This window comes from Camelus dromedarius, chromosome 8, assembly GCF_036321535.1.
Source record: "Camelus dromedarius isolate mCamDro1 chromosome 8, mCamDro1.pat, whole genome shotgun sequence".
NCBI lineage: Eukaryota > Metazoa > Chordata > Mammalia > Artiodactyla > Camelidae > Camelus > Camelus dromedarius.
In genome coordinates, this window is record NC_087443.1 from 59,096,617 (window position 1) to 59,116,173 (window position 19,557).

Genomic DNA, 19,557 nt, shown 5'->3' on the forward strand with positions numbered 1-19,557 from the left:
TCAGCCGGAAGTGACCTTAGACGGAACAGGTTGCCATGGCAGCTGCCCGGCAAGCGGCGGGGCGGAGGGAACATGGCGGTGACCGGCTGGCTGGAGAGTTTGCGGGCAGCGGAGAAGACGGCGTTGCTGCAGGACGGTAACTCGAGGTCCTTCGCGAGCTCCCTCGTCCTTTCCCCCAGTGTCCGGCCCTCCGCCCTGGTGCCTCCGGGGGGGCCTCAGCCTGGGACGGCAGGGCTGGAAGGTCGCGGCCACCAGCCAGGCTAGGTCCTGCATTTGCCGATGAGGAAACTGAGGCCCAGAGAGATGACGTGACTGAAACACGCATTTCTGAACACCCCTTGTTTCCTTAATTCCACCTCGCTCGGCTCTCAGTTCTGTTACTAACAGATAATAATTCCTTTCACATTCATTATGTTATTTGCTTCTCACCGCTGTCTCGAGAGGTTGTTAATTTTCCACCCCATTTTACGGAGAGGCAACTGAAATCCTAGAACTTAGACCAGCCCCAGCTCCTTTAGTCAGTCAGTGGTACAACTGGATCCTGACCCGGGATCCAGTGAGCCTCAGTTCGGAGGTTCTATTGCTGAAAGTAGCCTGGTGTTATAGAGAGGGAGGGCCTGGGCTCTAGTTACGACTCTGTTAATTTACCGTGGACTCTCCAATCCTCCTCTTTACTTGTTTTACCCTCACTTTCCTCCTCTGTAAAATGAGATGGATGGATTGTCTCTATTATCTCAAAGGGCCTTTCTAGCTGTAATATTATGTTTGTAAGTGAACGTCTAAATGTTTCCTGGGTCTTTAGGCGAGACAGAGCAACGGCCCCCCAGGGCTGGAAGCTTTAGGGTCCCTTCCTAGACGCATTTGGCAGCCAGAATGAATTAGGTCTGAATTCCTGTAGCTTTCAGGAAACCAGCAGACTGACATCCACAGGCGAGGCCAATCCGGAAAAGCGTGAAAATTGAAATCAGCTGGTCATTTGCTCATTTATTCACGCATTTAGGGATGCTTTTACTAGGCGCTGAGTTGTGTACTAGAGAAGATAGAAAGAAAAAGACATGTCCCAGGAGTTCACAGGGTGGTCAGGAAAAAGAAACGTAAAAAAAAATAAGAATGTGTTTAATAAAGGTTGGACTGTTCTATAAAATGCTATGAGGCTACAGAGGTGGAAATGGTTATCTCTTTGAAGGAAGACCTGACAGAACAGGTGGTGTTTATGGGTCCTAAAAAATGAATAGGTTGCTAAGTAGAGAAGAGGAGTTAGTTATTCCAGAGAGAATGACTTATGTGTACTGGCACAGAGGTGTGAAAGTATATGACTGATTACTAGCGGCCTAACAAAACATTTTGGGAGGCTGAAGCATCCACTCCATCATATTTTCCCCCTGCACTGTGTCAGTTACTAGGTGCTAGGACGCCAGGCTGCAAGAGTGTATAAAAGGTCTCTTTTCTCAAGGAGCATTGAAGGGAAATGGTGGAAAATGAAGAGAGATTGCAGATAAATTGCTGTATGTTGTAATAGATCTCCTATGCCAAACTAAAGGTTCTGAATATTATCTCATAGGATGGTGGTTTTTGTTTTTATTGTAAGAAACACATAACATAGAATTTACCATTTTAATCATTTTTAACTGTACAGTTCTGTGGCATTAAGTACATTCACATTATCATGCAGCCATCACCACCATCCATCTCCAGAACTTTTTCATCATCTTCAACTGAAACTCTATACTCATTAAACACTAACTCCCCAATCTCCCTATCCTCAGCTCGTGGCAGTCATCATTCTACTGTCTGTCTTTATGAATTTGATTATAGCAGGAAACTCAAGTAAGTGGAGTCATACAATATTTGTCCTTTTGTGGCTGGCTTATTTCACTTAGCATCATGTCTTCAAGGTTCAACCATCTTGTCGTGTGTGTCAAAATTTTCTCCCTTTTTAAGACTGAATAATATTCTTCCTTTGTGTGTGTGTGTGTGTGTGTGTGTGTGTGTGTATACACCACATTTTGTTTATCCATCGGTCTGTTGATGGGTATTTGGGTTGCTTCTGTTTTTTTTATTGTGAATAATTACTGCTGTGAACATGGGTGTACAAATATCTATTCAAGTCCCTGCTTTCACTTCTTTTGGTCACAGGACACTGTCTAAACAAATATTTCATCAGCCAGGATTTTGTTAAGTTTTTTGGTTAGTAACATCACAAAACAAGATTGTTAGGGTTCCTCCCGTAATCCAAAAAAAGAAAACAAATAAAAAACCCCAAAATATATGGCTACACTTCTTATCAAACCTCTCCTGTATGTAGATTTGCCCTCCTAGTGTGTATGTGAGTGGGTGGGGCATGCGACTATTTCCCACCAAGAATCACTTTTGTTGGTAATGACAACCCAATACACTTTTTTCATAAATAATTTATGTTCATTATAGAAAAAAGGAAAAATAAAGTCACCCATAATCCCACCATCCAGAGATAATCACGATTGACTGTTTTTTTCTTTCTTTTTAAGAAAAATTTAAAAAAATATTGGGGGGGAGAGGTAATTAGGTTTTTTGTTTGTTTGTTTGTTTTAATGGAGGTACTGGGGATTGAACCCAGGACCTTGTGCATGCCTTGCTACACCCTTCCCCCTACAATTGACATTTTCATACAGAAACTTCTGTTTTTTTTCCATGCATACACACTCACACATATATATTTTTTCGTTCACCAAAATATACTAATGTACTTAAAATTTTTTGGCTCTACATACAAATAATAGAATAACTATGTATTAGAATAAAGTATAGATAGATACTATATGATCTTGGGTAAGTGAGGATATTCTAAACACAACTTCTGGGTAGTAACCACAAAGGAAAATATAATTCACTATATAAAAATTAAATTGTTTGGGAAAACCCACTTTAAACAAAGTTAAAATGCAGTTAAAACTGAGAGTATTTGCAACATATATGACATGTGGTTAATATATACAAAACTCAATCAGATAATATGAATACCCAAATAGGCTAAGGCCTAAACAGGCAGTTCACTAGAAACATGAACAATAAACCCTTGTAACCGTGTTCAACCTTACAAATATTAAAAGCCATACAGACTATCCTGGTATGGTTATTAGAGCATGGACTTTGGCCTCAAGTGAGTTTAAGCCCAGGCCTGTCATTTCTCAGCTTTGTAACCTTGGACAAGTTACATGACCTTTAAGCCTCAAATTTCCTTATTTGTGAAATACAACTACTAGAGGCACATAGGATTATTGTGAGAATTAAATGCAGTAATACACATAAAGTGCCTGGCCCGTAGTAAGCACTGCATCCTGCTTGTACTTAACAGCAGACTCCAGGGGAGAAGAGGATCAGGCCAGACACCCTCAGCCACTCACAGGCAGCACCTTGTACCGCTCCTGACAGGAAACCTCTTCTAGCTCTATGAGCCAAACAAATGGTTAAGGGTGGTGTAACCTAGCGGCCTACTGAGAGGCCCTGCAAATTTGGGCGTGAGTTTCCCCAGAATACAAATTAGGACTGACTGACTCAAGGGAACTGTGTCTCAGGGGAGTGAATCGGACAGGAAAAAGGCTTGGTAGATCAGATACAGTTGCGAGTTTGGCTAGTGGTACCTTTAGCTGGCTAAGGGCCTTGGGGCTCTATTCATCAAGAATAGGTTGGGTGCCTGTCTACTGGGCATTAATCCTCTGGTATTCATTTCACTGGGGAACCTACTTGTATCTACTTACCTATTTGTAAAAATAGGAGAAATTATATAGCCACTTTTAAGAAAATGCTTATGACTATACTGCATGGGTGGGAAAGTTGGGCTAGGAGACGCCTTTGGGTTCTTCCATTCTTTCAGTGAAAGATGAATCAATGTTTTTTCTTTCAGTCAGTATTTAGTTGAGCTCTTAAACTGTGCCAGGCACTATGCTTGGTGTTGGGGAAGCCATGGGTAGGGTGGATAAAACCCCTCCTATCTTAGTAGAAGAGACAGCCAATAAAAAAAAAAAAAATCACATAAATAGATGTAAAATCATCACCAAGGTAAATGCCATGAAGAAAACACATGGAGACTACCATCGTGTGGCTGTGCACTAGGAATGGCCTAAAGATGTGCAGAAGAAGGCAGAGCCAGGGCACAGCTAGAGGGAGTGCTTGGTTGGGAAACCCAGTTCAGTATCCTGAGCATATAGGCTTGGTTTTAGGAACTGGGGAGAGAAAGATAAACATGATATCGTTCTTAAAACAGATGTTTTTAAAAGTATCATACTGTGTGATAAATGCTCCACTGTGGATATGGATAAAGCACTAGGGAGGCATAAACAAGGAAGCGGTGGCTTTACCAGGGTGGCTGGGGTGATAGTTTAGGAAGACCTCCCAGCGGAAGTGACATTTGAGCTGAATTTTGAAGGGCAAGGAGTTGTTCAACAGTTGGGAAGAAGTTTGGAGCTATTGCTGGTGGAAGAATCAGCTGAGCCAAGACACTTTCAGAGAAAGTTTCAGAAAGAGAGTCCCAGGACATGTCTTAAAGTAATGGTGGGTGATGGTTGGCCAGGAGTTTGTGGGAGGCTCTGGGAAGATTTTTTAATACACCCAAGGCTGTTAATGTTTCCCAGGTAGATCCTTGACTTGCAAGGCCCAAGGCAAGAGGAGGCTTAGGGGTAAGGCACTCTCTGCTTTGTGCCTAGGGAGAAGGAAGGTGCACTATTTGTTCCCAGATGGGAAGGAGATGGCCGAAGAATATGATGAGAAGACAAGTGAACTACTTGGTAAGTGATGGGGCTCCCAGAGGGCCCTTAGGAACACTTGGGGTGATCTATACACAGGTTACCTCACTGAGTTGAGGCTTCACGGAGGAGCCCAGCTCCACATGTGGAAGCTAGGGGAGACCGAGGCCCTTGAGGCAAGATTGTTCCTGAGAATAATCTGAAGTCAGGGCTGGACACCAGAGATGGAGTGGGAGCCTGCTGGACCAGTAAACCTCAGTCCATCCCTAGACAAATGAGAGAGTGAGAAATTCTTCTAAGGTGGGAACAGGGATGTAGAGAAACCATTGGGAAAAACTTCACAGAGAATGTGGAATTGGAAGTAAACATCAGCTGAGTAGTGGTAAGGGCTGGTGTTCCCTGTAATTTTTTTCACTTGTTTTTTGTTCTGTTTCCTGAAGCTACATCAGGAACAAGCAAATATCAGAGGCAGCAGCCTTTGACCTTGCCTCAGAGGCAGCTCTATTAAATATGTCCCTCATCTTGGAGAATGTCTGAATCAAAGGGAGTAGGAGGTAGAAATGGTGATCTTGCACCATTGTTACTTTCATTCCTGCATGCTTTTTCCTTTAAGAATAGGCTTATGAAGAGGGGCTGTAGCTTGGATTTCTGGGAATTATTTGATCTGTCCATTCTCTTTTCTCAGGTATGCATATCAACATTAACTGACTTCCCAGAGCTAGGTGGCTGGTTCTTTGACCCAGGGCCTGAGGCTGTCAGCAGTGGGAGTTGGTCTCTTTATTAAGTTTCACCTGAAATGCTAACACCAATGATGGAATCATGGGCTGGGTTATTTTCTTGTCATTATTCTTGACTTTAATTTCTTCCTTGGCCTGATCGACAGGTAGTATTGGCGAGGGAATTTATTTTTCCCTTTTTCTGACAGCTCATAAACGTCTAGAACTGACAACATGGATTATACTGGTTTGCATTCTCTTAGTCTCCGGTCTTAAAATGTGTGTCCTGCGCATGTTCAGTTGCACAGTGAAGTGTTGATCCCCACTTATTATGAGCTGCTTGGCCCCCAGTCCCAATTGGCTTAGTCTGGTGCTATTAAAAATCTTGATGTGTTTAGCATATGACACTGATTTGGTGGAAACCAATACAGTAGTAATATCCTTACAATGCATTGTAATTTATAGCGCTCCCAGAGGGTGACAGCCTTGGAATGCCTAACAGGGGCGAGTTTATGAAAGCAGAGGTCATGTGAGCTGACCACCACCATCACCAGGCTAGAGACTAGCCGCAGCTCTTCTTTGCCAGCCCTCAGCGTCACCTCTCTTCTCCACACAGAGCAAATAAAACAGCTATTGCTGCTGTGGCTATAAAAACAAACACATAAAACCCAGGCCTCTTAGTTGTGCTTGGACATGAAATTAAAATGAAAAACAAGTCTAGGTTCTTTGATTTGTAGCATCCATCCCACATGAACCTGTCACTCTCCCTCTTGGCAAGTGGAGAACAGACAGTGGCCTCCAAACTCTTTTTTTCTTAAAGTAAAAAATGAAGGTTCATAGGAGAAATTGTTTGGCTAAAGTTTACCTAAAATGATACTAATTCCGTAACTTTTATTGGGCACCATGGTAAGTGCTTTATATGAATCATCCTCATTACAGCCCCACTGGTAGGTACTGTTGTTTTCATTTTATAGTCAGAAAAAAATGGAAGCTTCAAGAGGTTAAGCAATTTGCTCAGAATCACATAGCTGGTTAGTTACAGAGCTAGGATTTAAGCCCAGTTCTGTCTGATTAGTCTCCAACAACATACTCTTGGGAGTTGAGTATATTTAATCCTCTTTTCTTTTCTTACTAAATTTTGTTCTCCCCAGAATGAGGAGGGGCTGGTGGGAACAGGGCAGAGAGGAACACACCACTCAAACCGCTGGGCCCTTTGAACAACTGCCCCTTTTCTTACCTGTCTCCAACCACCCCACCCTGCCCCTGCCAGCTTGCAAAATACTGTTCATTTTTCATTTTTAAGTATAAATAATCACAAAGGCTGAGCTGACTTTCACCTGTGCATTCTATGAAGGAAAATGTGGGTGGGTTTTGTGGGCAGTAAATGGGAATAGTTTCCCTTTTTTCAGCTAATTATACAAATTGGCTAATTGGCCAAACTGGATTTCTGTTTGAGAAACCCAGAAAGTAATTTACAGAGAGAATTGCCAATGGTGCATCCGTCTAGGTCGGAGCTCTTCCAGTTGGTGTTAATAAGCATAGTAGGGTCATATTTTTTTCCTACCCTCTCAGTGCTATTCATCCCCACCCCCCACAATGAATGTTGTATGTGTATTCATAGAGGAAAGAAACTGAAGGGCCCCATAACAATGATCGGAACATCAAGCCAGCCCCAGAAGAACACAGCATGTCCAGGGGGGCAGAGGCTGAAGGGCAGGTCGTCTCCCAGCGATTACATTCGGATTACCGGCTTAATCTGCTTTGGTATTTGACCGCCAGCCTAACCACCCCAGGCTGCATTTGGAGGATATTGAGCACTTTCATCCCCAAGCACTTCACCGGCTTTATAAATGACCCACTCGATTCCCTTCAGCCTCCTCAGGGATGGGACGTGGCAGCTGTTTAATAGCCACATAGCAATGTTGCAGTGTTTTAGGGCAGAAAAGAAGAATCCTGCATCCAGTTTAAGCTGCAGGGAGTATTTAGGAAAGGGGAATGTAATTATCCACATTGGAAATGGGCCAGGGCTTGGAGCTCTGGGGAAAGAGGCCTTTAGGACCTCTACTTTCCAGCCCACCTGAAAGATGGGGTCTCCTTTCAGCAGTCTGGGTCATCAGCCTGCTTCCTGCTGACTTAGGGAAAAGCCTCCAGGCGCTGCCTCCTTCATATATTCCCCATCAGACCCTTTATAGGGTCAATGAAAGTCTCCTTTCCGAGGACTGGCCCTGGCTCAGCCAGGAAGATATGACAGTGTCCCAGGGAGCTGCCTTGCACACACCAGTTTGGGTTTAAAATATAATCAAATCAGAGTGACAGCAGGTGGAAACAGTGTTCTGTTGCCGCAGGAGCTGTCCTTGAGTTCAGGAACAAAGACAGGACAAGAAAGACAAAACTGTGTGTGTTTGCATGTGTTCATTCATGCCCACCTCCATGGGAGGAATAACAAGGACTTCACCAAATCATTTATTGGATCTTATAAGGGAAGGAGGGGGGAGACTTTCTTTGTGTTCAAACAAAGAATTTAATCCAAGGTGTTTTGTTTTGTTTTGTTTTTAAAGAACGTTGAAATAGCCAAGGGTCCAGGTTCCTGTGACCTGAGTGGCTTTTAAGGTCAGCAGTAAAGAAAACAGTAGCTGACTTTCCTCCTCCTTAGGGTACTCCTTGGGAAGGTTTCTGTTCAAAACCCAACATTCCTTAGATAAAAAAGTAGACAGGAAATCCTGGGGTCAGAATTCCTGGTTTCGTGGCCACCCTGGCATCGTGCTTCAAGACACATGATTTAACAGGGCCCAGTCTTACAGGAGCACCTCACTTATCCAGCACCAGATAGTTAGGTGTTTTCCACAAATTACGTTTTCAAATAATCTAAGCTTTTCCTTTAAAGGCTAAAATATAAAAAAGAATGGAGCTACTTTTTAAAAAAGCAGACCTTCTAAATATCATATATGCTTATCGAATATTTATAGAATACACGTTATTAGCCTTTTATTAATGATTCAGATTCTGGCCTTGGTGTTAGGAGACGTGAATTTTAGCTGTGGCCTTTGCTGTAGTTTATCTCTCTGAGCCTTGGCAAAGAGTATGAATAGTCGTCATGGAGAGTGGTGGCGAGGGTTGAATGGAGAGTGGGCAGGGATGAAATGGCTATTTCTCATTTGAAAAATACAGGTATTGGACTAGATGCTTTCTAAAGGAACCTCCACCTTTAACACGTTGCTTGCCCATGTGGCTTGGGTGCCCCTGAGGAAACACAACTGTCACCCAGATTTGGATGACGTGGCAGTCGATGTGTTCAACTCTGTGATGACTGTGTTCTATCATATCGCGATCCCATCAGGGTCTAAGGGTGCTGGTTTGCCCTTAAACCAAATGGTCCCACATGCTAAATTTTTAGTTCTGATGCTGCCCTCTAATGTGAGCTGTCCTGTCATAGTGTTGTCAGTATGCCTGGGAAAAAATTAATTTCCTGCCTTATTCTACACTTTATACATGGTCTGAGTGAGAATCTGGAAGTGATCTTTCCTACAGTATAGAGTGAGATACATGGGTCTTGTCACAATAAGCCACTACTTAGAGGCATTTGTCACTTCTGAATCTACAACTGTGACAGAGGCCCCCAGAAGGCTGGCTTCCAGTTAAGCGAGAGGTATTACATGAACAGATTTGGATACACTCCCGGTCACAGTCCATTCACTTAAGAGAGTAGAAGTATTTGTGAGGGAAAAAAAAGTTGCCTATAAAGCATATTTCCAAGTTTTACTCTTCCTTATTAATTTTCATTATAAACTTGGAAATGTGTTTCTAGGGAGAATTTTTGGCCCTGAGATGTAATAAAATCACACTGCAGAATGCAGCAGACCTTATAAAAGCACATATTCAAGGGAAAATTCTAATTTTACAGCACACTTTTGTGTTCAGCTTGTGTGCCTTACTCAGAGCAGTGAGCGTGTTTGGGTTTGGCACAGCTGTTCAAAAGGTTTCAAAGAAACCCATCCTGAGAATGGCACAGCAGCTCTTACCCTGCAGCCCAGTTTAAAAAGGAGCAGACGGGACAACTATGACATGACATCAGGCACTTTCTGAGTTTTTAGCTCCTCACAGCAGCTTCAGGAAGGCTGCTGGCCTGAAGCAGCCCCAGGGCTCCCCAGGCTGGAAGACACCCAGCGCGCAGAGAGGGCGGGGGCAGAGGGGTCGCCCTGATAGCAGTCACTGTGTCGGGACTGTGTGGGCTTCCCAACATCCCGGCGGGGGCTTTCAGGTGATGTCTGCTGGATTAGTCTTTTCACTTAGAATTTACATAAGGTATGTGCCTTACTTGAAAAAACACCTTATGCAAACACTTGGGTTTTAAAACAAGGTAAAATACAGATAATTACTTGCATTATAAAAGGATGATTCCACTCTCCAAAAAATTCACTTTAGACCTTTTATAAATAATGCATTTAAAACATTGTGTGTGCCTGTAATTTCCTGTAGATACAACTCTGGGTCAATTGTTTTAAGCCAGGTACACCTGAAATAAGTGGAGTTCCATATTTGGGTTTCTGAATCGTGAGACAGATCTCCCTATCAGCTTTCACCCTTTTAATTCCTTTTTCCTTTGCACATTTTTAGAGGGAAAAATGCATGGCAGCTCATACTTTTTGGGGTCCACATTTTTCCTGTTACCAGTAGCTGCCCTTTTGCTAACCCTTCCATGTTCCCCGTGCTTGAAGTCACACTTGGGGGTTTCTGAACTCCATTTGGCTCCTTTCAGAGATTTACTGCGGTTCCCCTTTTGTCTGGGCACTCGTGATATGGGCTTTACAGGTTGTCTAATATTGAAATGCTCTACTGAGATTTCAGAGGTTGCGAGGTCCCTGCTCTGATGGACACAGCCAGCTCCCACTTTCATCCTGTTCTAGTTTCCTGTTGTGACATTGATGATTCAGCAGAATCCTCCTCCCCATAATCCCATTCCTTCCTTCTCTCCCCAGTGAGAAAGTGGCGTGTGAAAAGTGCCCTGGGAGCCTTGGGCCAGTGGCAGATTGAGGTGGGAGAGCCAGCACTCCCAGGAGCAGGGAGCCTGGGGCCTGAACTCATCAAGGAAAGCAATGCCAATGTATGTCTGTCTGTCAGGTGTCTTGGGGAGGCTGGGGGGAGTGGGCTGCTGGCCCTCGAGGGCAGGCACCGTGTCTTGTTCACCTCCTCATTTCCAGTGTGCCCAGCTGGACACAGTGCTCTAGAAACATTTGCTTGAATGAATACCCCAAGGGTTTTGGCTTGGTCATCCCAGGGCGAGGCTCCAGGCCTAGAATGTCACAGCAATGACAGCATCAGAGGGGAGCTGTACAGAAGATCTGAGGGTCTCCCATTGTGCCCCCTGGTAGAGCTTTGTGGAGGGGGGAGTCATCTCTTCCTGGCCCTCTCCAAGAACAGCCCTCGAGTTGGATTTGTCTTCTGCAGCCCATCTTCATACGCAAGGACACCAAGATGAGTTTCCAGTGGCGAATTCGAAACCTCCCATACCCTAAGGATGTCTATAGTGTCTGTGTGGACCAGAAGGAGCGCTGTGTTGTCATCAGAACAACAAACAAAAAGTAAGTGGCGTGGTGGGCACCTTCCGGCCTGAGTATGAGTGGGGTGTGGGATGGGGTTTGACCTGAGGTTAGGGCTCAGACTGCTTCCTACCCTGAGGGCAGAGAAACCTCCTCTTCCAGCTCTGAGGGAGGGAGGAAGGCTGCACTGAAGCCCCAGTAGGCGCTGAAAGCTGAAGGGTTTCCTCTCTGCAGGACCAGCTTGAATAATGTAATCAGCTCTATCAGGGCAGGGAAGTTTATACAGTGTATGTCTGGTCTAGTACTTGGCACATACTGGGGCTCAATAAATATATGTTGCATGAATGAGGGGATGAGAGAATCACTTGGCCATTGATTTGAGATCTTAAGTGTTTCTTTTTTTTTTTTTTTCTACAAGCAACAATGTATTTCATGTTCACCACAAATTCTTGCATCAGTGTCTCTCTAATGTTTCTGGTGGACTTGATCTCTAGTAGACACTTTAATAAGGGCCCATGAGAACAATATTCCCTGAGTTCTTGCATGTTGATCACAGTTGGTGTCAATCTTACTGGATACAAAATCTTTTGCTCACATTTTGTTTCCTTGAGTATCTTAAGTATATTATTCCATTTTCTTCTGGCATAAATCTTTGCTGTCAAAAAGTCTGATAATAATCTAATTTCCTTTCTTTCATAAGTCACATGCTATGTGTGTCTTAAGTGTGCAAAGAAATTTTTTTATTTTTCTTTAAAGCCCAGCAATTGTTCTAGAATGTGTCCTGGTGTTTGTGGTTCTGGGTCAACATATTTAGGTACATGGTGTGCTCTTTCAATCTGTACTGCAAAATATTCTGGGAAATATTTCAGGAAAGTTTTCTTGACTTTCAGTTTTTTTTTTTTTTAACATTTTTTATTGATTTATAATCATTTTACAATGTTGTTTCAAATTCCAGTGTTCAGCACAATTTTTCAGTTATTCATGGACATATACACACTCATCGTCACATTTTTTTCTCTGTGAGTTATCATAACATTTTGTGTATATTTCCCTGTGCTATACAGTGTAGTCTAAAAGATTATTGTGACCTTGACCTCTGGCTGGATCCAGGCCATGGTAAACTTGATCTAGTGACATCACTGCTGGAGCTGGCAGGGAGCCATGGCCTGGAGCGCACACTTGTCTGAGGTGGCAGTTGCAGAACTTTAAAGTCCTGGTCTGGGAGCAGCAAACTTGATCCCTCCCTGGACTGAGGGACAGTAGGCAGGTGCTTTGCCTCTTGGAAGTCTCTTGCATTATGTTTCAGAAGGGCTACTCCACTTCCTTTTGCTGCTCTTCTCATGGTCTGCTGGGGGGAGGCAAAATGTAGGGTTATGGGGACAGAAGGTGACCAAGTAGAGATCTGATCCTGGCAGGGCTGCTTCTGGGCTGATCATCTTGGAAATGCATTGATCTCATTTGGGTTTCTGGAGCTGTGACTGATCACAGAAGAGAAGAGCCTTGTAACAACTTGATTGTGACCTGGGCCAGAGGGATTGCAGTATAGGACCAACTCCCATGAAACAGATATGGGGCATTGAGATAGGAGGTTTTATAAGTCATTGGTCCACAAACTGTGAAGCCCCCCAACATGTTTCATGGTATGCTAAGCTTTGGCCCAAAGTACCACCATCTATCCACTGTTTGCAAGCAGTAAGAAGAACCCAGCTGTTTGTCTATCTTCTCAGGTGGTGTGGTGCCAGCCTCCCCTCCCATGTCCATGATGCCCACAGGGAAGCAGCATGGCTCCCAGGCTCCCCTAGTGCAGCCATGCGTTCTACCTTCCTTTTGTGACCTCCACACCCTGTCACTTTGGCAGGGTTAAGGGGTGGGGAAGGGGTGGAGATGAATGAATTAATTTCAGGATTATTGCTGTACATGCAGCCAGCAGGCCCTGCAGTGGGCCTTGTCTATAAATATAAAGTCATAATAATAAGGGTTTGCGTTTATAAGGCACTTTGAAGCCCTCAGATAAAAGGCAGTTTATTCCTGTTATTGTTCTCATCATTAACAGGAGTCAGTGCCTAAAGTGGAATTTAGCAATTTCAGACAACAGAGAAATTGCCTTTAGGAAAACAAACTCTGTGCTTCAGCAAGCAGTCCCTGGCGTAAGAGGCCCTGGGTCCAAACTAGGAATAAAAGTGCTTCTGAAAGCACTTGAATCTGCAGCCCAGTAGTTTGTGGAGCTGGCTGCTGCCTCCCTTTTGTCCCCCAGAGGTCACTGTCGAATACAGATATCAAGCTGAAATGTGATTACCAGGGAGTGAGAGAAGAGAGGCTAGCTAGCTCACCAAAAAATTCATCTGCAGGCAGATCCTCTGGGTTCCATCTCCTGCGAGTGTCCAGCCATAGGTGGCGCTGTTGGCCAGAAGCTCCATGGCCAGAGGCCCACTCCGGCGCCCAAGGCAAGGGGGGAGGTACATGTTTGAACTGATGGGTGAGGCCAGGTGGGATAGGTGTAGTGCCCCCAGAGGAGGGGTCAGGGCCTGGGTTGGATTCCCACAGAGGGGAGAGGAGTATGTGAGTGCCCACTTCAGAGCCCACAATGAGATTTAGAGTCCAGTGGCCCTGCCTGGCTCAGCATAGCCTTCCTCTGTCCCTCTGCTGGGAGGAAGGTGACAGAGGCTATTAAACCCTCAACTGGCTCTTTCCTGAGCCTACTGGCATTTTCATCTACCTGGAGTAGGAATGTATCTTATACCTTTATTACCCTTAAATAAACAGAACTCAATGGCTATTCTTTTGAGCGGTGTTTTAACTTTTTAAAGATACTTTAAAGATCTGTTTTCTTATCATCACACTGTCCAGGGATGGACAGGGTACATACGTATTTTTATTCTTGTGTTATATATTAATAATTATGTAAGTGTATCTATAAAGTCAGCACGATGAATGACTTGCCAAAGGGGAAGTTAGTGACAGGCCACTGCGGTTTCTACCACACTGTGGTTTTTCTCTCTGATTTGACTTCCTTCACCTGGAGGTTCTAATATTCTGGACTGTGGTTGCTGATAAAAGCCAGAATTCCTTTACCTATACCTGCCTTGTCCTGGAAGAACTGGGTTGGCCACTTTTCTTGAAGGAATTGATTCCTGTGTGTCATATCCTTGGCCTCAGGTAACAGTGAGGGATGAATCAGGGAAGGAAGAAAGTGATTCCCCAGGATCCTTTTGTGGCACCATCTGTTCCCAGTAAGAGTGTTTGTGCAGAAAGAAGGTTTTTTGCTTCAGCCTGGAAGCTGGCAGCTGTAAAGGGAATGAGGTAGGGTGGTGGAGTAGGAAGATGTCAGTTTAAATCTGGCCTCTGCCACGTATTAACCATAGTATTTTGGGCAGTTTCCTCATCTGTCACAGGAGAGTACTCATATGTACCTCATAGATTGGGGAATTTGATGAAATCGTGTATGTACAAACACCCAGACCAATGGCTGGCCTGAAGCAGGTCCTTGACAATTTTTTGGAATTGAAACCTGAAGGGAGCTTGGCTGATTTGATGTCAGTAATACTAACACTGTGGAAGAGCTTATAAAGGCATTACTAGAAAAAAGGATTCTGTGGTCAAACAAGTTTAGGAAACTCTGGAAGAACCTTTTCTTTGGTAGGACTGCTGAGAGCCTTTAGATTGTGACTGTGCATTGTGACTCTCTAGGAGGGGCTACTGTAGGCAGGGATGACCAGTTTGCCTGGATCATTAATCTTTAAGAAAGAAGGAAGATTTGCCTAATGATTCTCTAAGGGGTGGGCTGACTAGAGGCTTCTCTAGACGTCTCTGGCTGAGCCTGTGTGCAGGTGTGCAGAGCAGCCCCTGGAGGTGTGTGGGCCATGGCCCAGGTGACTGCATAGCCACCCTGCTTCTACTTTCAACCTCCTCCAGAGTCTCTCTCTGAAGGCCTGGCCTCTTGTGTCCTTTCTCAGTTCACCACAGGGGAGAATGGGTTGGGAAAGGACCAGGAATTGGGAAGGGGAGATGGTAGAAAGAGTGATGGGGTGCAGTGGGTCAGTTCTAAAGTAGCCGAAGTGAAGAAGCTGTTCTTTTGGCACAGGTTGGAGAGAAGTACAAAGTTGGCCTGTTCTGGTCCCTTTGACAGTGACTTAAAGTTCATTGAGGGCGACTCCTTTATTTGAGGAAGGAATTTGGAGTAAGAAATAAGCCCAGAAGTTAAGTGGTCTGCCCAGAGTCACAGGGCAGGGCCAGGAATCCTCCTGAGAGCCTTTGCTTCCACATACATCTTCTGAACACTTATATGCAGACCACTATGTGTCAGGGGGCCTGCAGGGTAGCTGGATCTTGGCAGGGGGGGGGGGGGATATCTGCCCCATCTTGGACAGACGCAGGGAACCTTGATCAGGTGGTCTGTTACTTTGAGGTAAGAATGTTGAGAGATAGAGGGGTCAGGAGATTTGGGGGATTATCCCTGTAACAAGGGCATCTCCATTTACCAGTTTTGTGACTTGGGCAAGATACCTAACTTTTCTGTGCCTCAGTTTCCTCTTCTGTAAAGGAGGATAACGGAAGTAATCAACCTGGGAGGGTTGTTTTGAGGATTCGATGTGTATGAAATGGTGCCTGGAACAGAATAAGCATCCATACATGTCAGCTTTCACTGTGTGCCTGAGACTGAGGATGGGGAAAGGAAGTGAGAATGGGGTGTTGTTGTGCATCAGCAAAAGCCCAGGAACCACTCCACTATAAGGGCTTAGCTTTTTAGCAGAAACACAGGTTCTCCTCAGGCAGGGATAGGCCTTGTTCTTCATCCTTAAATCTCCAGCTCATAGCTCAAGGCCTAGGACACAGTTGACACCTAAGAAATGTTTGCTGCCTACTTGCTGCTGCCTGAGGCTGAACATTTGGACTTTCCTAGAAGCACAGTGAGTCCCTCTCTAGTCCAGGTGCTGGTGAGAAAGTCAAGTGTGGTGTCTCTCAGGGCAAACCCCAAGGCCAGGGATGTAGATAAGGGAGTAGGCTGCTCCCTGAGGAGAGAAAGCAGATGTCCCATACCCCTTTAAGACTGCCTGTCAGGAAAATTGTTTAACCTCAACCAATAAACTAAATCCATTAGAATAGACTCAAAACAGAGCTGAGCCTCGAGACCCACTCTGCCTCTGTGCCCCTCTGCCTTGTGAAAGGTTGGGAGAACAGAGAAGGGGCGGCAAGCCACACAACTCGAGTTCCCTTTGATCTAGTCATTGCTGTTGAGGCCAAGCCCCAGGATTCTTTTCCCAGTCCTACTACGCCAGCCTGGTGTGTCCTTGTCCCTCCTTCCTGGCACACAGCCAGGTAGGCAGAAAGGACATCCCCACATTCTGCACGGCAGGGCCTTACACAGGCCTTATCAGTTCGGCTGAGCTCTGTGTGCTGGGCTGCTTCTCTCCTGGTTCTGCTTCTTGTGTATATTTGCACGGAAGATGTTAGAAGATCTTAACACTTCCTAACAAGCCTTTGTGTTCATCTAATCTCTGCTGTTTAACCTCTGACTCCCCCCATTATCAGTGTCTGCCACCTTTGCTGGCCAGACCAAGGGCCCCAGGAAGAGCCCTCAGCCTGGGCTGGCTAGGAAGAGGATGAGGCCGGCATTCCAACCTGGTTTGCAGGCAGATGGATCGCCTTTCCCTGGGGCAGAGCTTTGGAAAATAAAGCAAACTTGTGGTGCCATTAGGATCCCCCAGCCCCCACTCCTTTTGAACTGTCAGCCTTTAAGTAAACATTCTTTTCCTGCCTTGGGTCCCAGCACCTCAGAGGGGAGTGGGAACCTGGGAGGAGAGGGGCCCTGAGAGTCTCCACTAAACTGAGGGATTTAGGCAAGGAGAGCAGGGTAGAAGTGCTGCATTGATGTCAATGCTCTGAGTCCCCAGGGCATCAGGGCTTTTGAAGTGGACTTGCGGTACCTGTCACAAGGACCAGGCCCCTCTGAAGTATTAAAAGTCCCATCCTCACCAGGCCCCTCACTGTTGAGTTTGTTTGCACCTGCCTGCAGTGCTTCCCTGCTTAGCACACACAGCCTTGCAGCAGCAGTGATGCCATGCCCAGGTCACAGGTCTGGCAGCCACTGGCCAGACCTAGTTTACACACCCACCAAGGAAAATGGCAAACGGGCCTATTGCTATAGATGAGGGGGCCATTCTTTGTTCGCTGGTGTAATAAGACCAGGATCAGGGAACTTTAATCCTGACTCCACTGGACATCTGGCTATGAAACCAGGCAAGACATTTCACTGTCTCCAAGCCTGAGTTTCCTCTTTGGTAAAGGAGGTCAAATTTCCTGCAAAACAAAGTCCAGTTACACTCATTATGGGTTGGATGTTGCTATCTGGGCTTTTCTGGGTTTTTTTTTTCCCCCCTACTAAAAGGGATCATTAATCTCTGGACTGGCACCTGCAGGTAGGTGACAGGGACTGTGTGTGGTATGTGAAGATGGAGGAGTGGGGTCTCAGGGCCAGCAAAGGAGTCCAGAGCCTGAGAGATCCAGCAGGAGTCTGTCAGGAGTCACAGGGTTTGTTCTCTTAGATTTCTCCTTGTGGATGTACTTCCCCTCTGGCCTACAAGTAGAGTCAGGCTAACAAGGCCTTGAAAGACCCCAGAGGAGGAGAATGTAGCTGAGGCCCTCAATGAAAGTTCCATGTTAAATGGCAGCTATCAGTCCCCAGCTTTGGAGCACAGCCCTACATGTCCTTATTCTGACATCAATTTCTTGGGGGTGCAGAGGTCTGGCTTGCCTGAGCTGTTATTCCATGAGGCTGCTTCTCTGTGTCTTTAGGAGTCCTGAGCCTTAAGTATGTCACTCCAGCCTGGTCTAATTAAGGAATTATGACTGGCCCTGTTCTTCTACCACTGGACTGGCCATAAGGCCTTTCATTCTTTTTCTTCTAGGGCCACTAAGCTCTAAAATACTGGTGTTCTAACTGGCTTCCCTTCTTCGTCTTCGGCTGTGTGGAAGGTGTAGGAGAACTGTGTAGAAGCTTGGTGTCAGAGGGCCTGATGCCCAACTGTTGGGGTCATCTTGATGGGTGTCCCCATGGCCTTTTGGTGTCCCCACAGGTACTACAAGAAGTTCTCCATTCCTGACCTAGACAGATACCAGCTACCTCTGGATGATTCCTCACTGAGCTTTGCTCATGCCAACTGCACCCTCATCATCTCCGTAAGATTCGTCAGACTTCTTGGCCACTATGTCAGGGAGAGGCTGCCTCTTTCCCTGCCCACTTCACGCTCCATAGGAGTCCCCAGTTCCAGCTCCAACAACCCCTGGGGTGTGCTTGCTAGAGAACAGGCATCCCTGCTCGAGCATGGAACGAGCAGGTGGGGGCTGAGGGAGGAACTTGATCTTAAACTCATAGCTGGAAGAGGATAATGGGGTGAAGGTGATGAGAGGTTTTCCTGAAGAAAAGAAACCTTTGTTCTTTGGGATCCTGAGCCATGAGGCTGGTCTTAACCCTTTCCCCAGCATGCCCATCCCCAAGTTTAAATCTGTTCTTCCCTCTCCCTGCGGGAGCAAATCATTCAGTCCTATAGGCTGCAATATCCTCATCTTGGAATAAAGGGGATAGAAGGGGCCCAGAGAGAGTGAGTGTGTGTGTGAGTGAGTGTGTGTGTGTGTGTGTGTGTAGGGAGGGGTGATGTGACTGAATCATGTCCTCTTCCTGGTCCCATACACAGTATCAGAAGCCAAAGGAGGTCCTGGTAGCTGAATCAGAGCTGCAGAAGGAGCTGAAGAAGCTAAAGACAGCCCACGGCAGTGACGGGGACTGCAAGACCCAGTAGTGGACCCCAAAGCCTGCCCTTCAGGCACGGAGAGTGGGTGAGGCTCTTCCTGTAGGCCTGTGAGACTTCAAGACTTGGGCCTTTCTGGCACAGGGGCTGCCCCTTTTCTTTTGGGAACTGTCCAGGCTCTGTAAGAACTGGGCCCTGGAGCACTCTTAGCCCCTGCCCATGGTCTTCTCTCCTGAGTAAAGTCATTCTGAGTCACTGTGGGTGCACTGCCCTCCTGTCCACCTCTGTATGTCCCTGCCCCTGGGGAGGGTGCTGGTAATGACATTTCCTTCTCCTCTAGACTAGGGACCGGCCTCCAACATAGAGCCTTCCTTCTACATAAAGGCAGGTATGGGCCTTAGGTGGAGAAGAGGGCGAGAGAGCCTTCCCCAACCTTTCTGCATAAACTCATAAACTCAGAGGACGAGGCTGGAAGGGACCCTGTGTGCTACCTTAGCTTGCAGACCCTAAAGTAAGGGGGGGTGAGTTTTTAAAATGCAGAAATAGCCCAGGATATTAAGACACTGTGGGTGTAAAGCCAGCACGAAGGTTGCAGCACTGCAGAGCGCTGGAGTAGGGTGAAGGTCACTGCAGGTGGACAGCAGCATAATATCCAGAAGCCCTTCCACAGTCCCCAGTCCATACCCAACCCTACCCCCAGGGCCAAAGGGATCGGGGTAATGAGTTTTCCTAAAGAAAAGAAACCTTTATTCTTTGGGATACTGAGCCATAAGGCTGGTCTTAACGCTTTCCTCAGTATGCCCATCCCCAAGTTTAGTTCTCTTATCTGGGGTCTCCC

At 45.9% G+C, this 19,557-nt stretch overlaps 2 protein-coding genes across 10 annotated transcripts in view; one reads left to right on the forward strand and one right to left on the reverse strand.

Moving 5' to 3' along the window:
* The first annotated feature begins 3 nt into the window (after positions 1 to 3).
* Positions 4 to 18,975, forward strand: DPCD (deleted in primary ciliary dyskinesia homolog (mouse)). 5 transcript variants are annotated; one of them, XM_010974464.3, is made up of 6 exons: positions 4 to 136; positions 4,683 to 4,763; positions 10,414 to 10,538; positions 10,883 to 11,016; positions 18,048 to 18,150; positions 18,666 to 18,975. In XM_010974464.3, the coding sequence occupies exons 1-6, from the start codon at positions 73 to 75 to the stop codon at positions 18,768 to 18,770; spliced, it is 612 nt and encodes a 203-aa protein (XP_010972766.1). In that variant the 5' UTR covers positions 4 to 72; the 3' UTR covers positions 18,771 to 18,975. The 5 variants fall into 5 exon arrangements, with proteins under 5 accessions (XP_010972766.1, XP_031317496.1, XP_031317498.1 ...); XM_031461635.2 differs by having other exon boundaries at positions 20 to 136; positions 4,611 to 4,763; XM_031461637.2 differs by having other exon boundaries at positions 76 to 146.
* Positions 11,887 to 19,557, reverse strand: part of FBXW4 (F-box and WD repeat domain containing 4) — an 85,080-nt gene continuing 77,409 nt past the window's right edge. Inside the window, exon 8 of one of the 5 annotated variants that reach the window (XM_064488352.1) lies at positions 11,887 to 12,322. In XM_064488352.1, coding sequence (XP_064344422.1) covers positions 12,053 to 12,322 — 270 coding nt within the window. In that variant the 3' untranslated portion in view covers positions 11,887 to 12,052. The remainder of the gene's footprint in view (positions 12,323 to 19,557) is intronic. The other 4 variants (XM_064488351.1, XM_064488350.1, XR_010381975.1 and 1 more) reach the window with 4 other exon arrangements.

Excerpts from the sequence above, each read along its gene's own strand:
- DPCD (XM_031461635.2), top strand. The coding sequence starts at position 73 with ATGGCGGTGACCGGCTGGCTGGAGAGTTTGCGGGCAGCGGAGAAGACG. Across the intron at positions 10,539-10,882 it reads TCAAGGAAAGCAATGCCAAT|CCCATCTTCATACGCAAGGA; the intron begins GTATGTCTGTCT and ends TGTCTTCTGCAG. Across the intron at positions 18,151-18,665 it reads ACTGCACCCTCATCATCTCC|TATCAGAAGCCAAAGGAGGT; the intron begins GTAAGATTCGTC and ends TCCCATACACAG.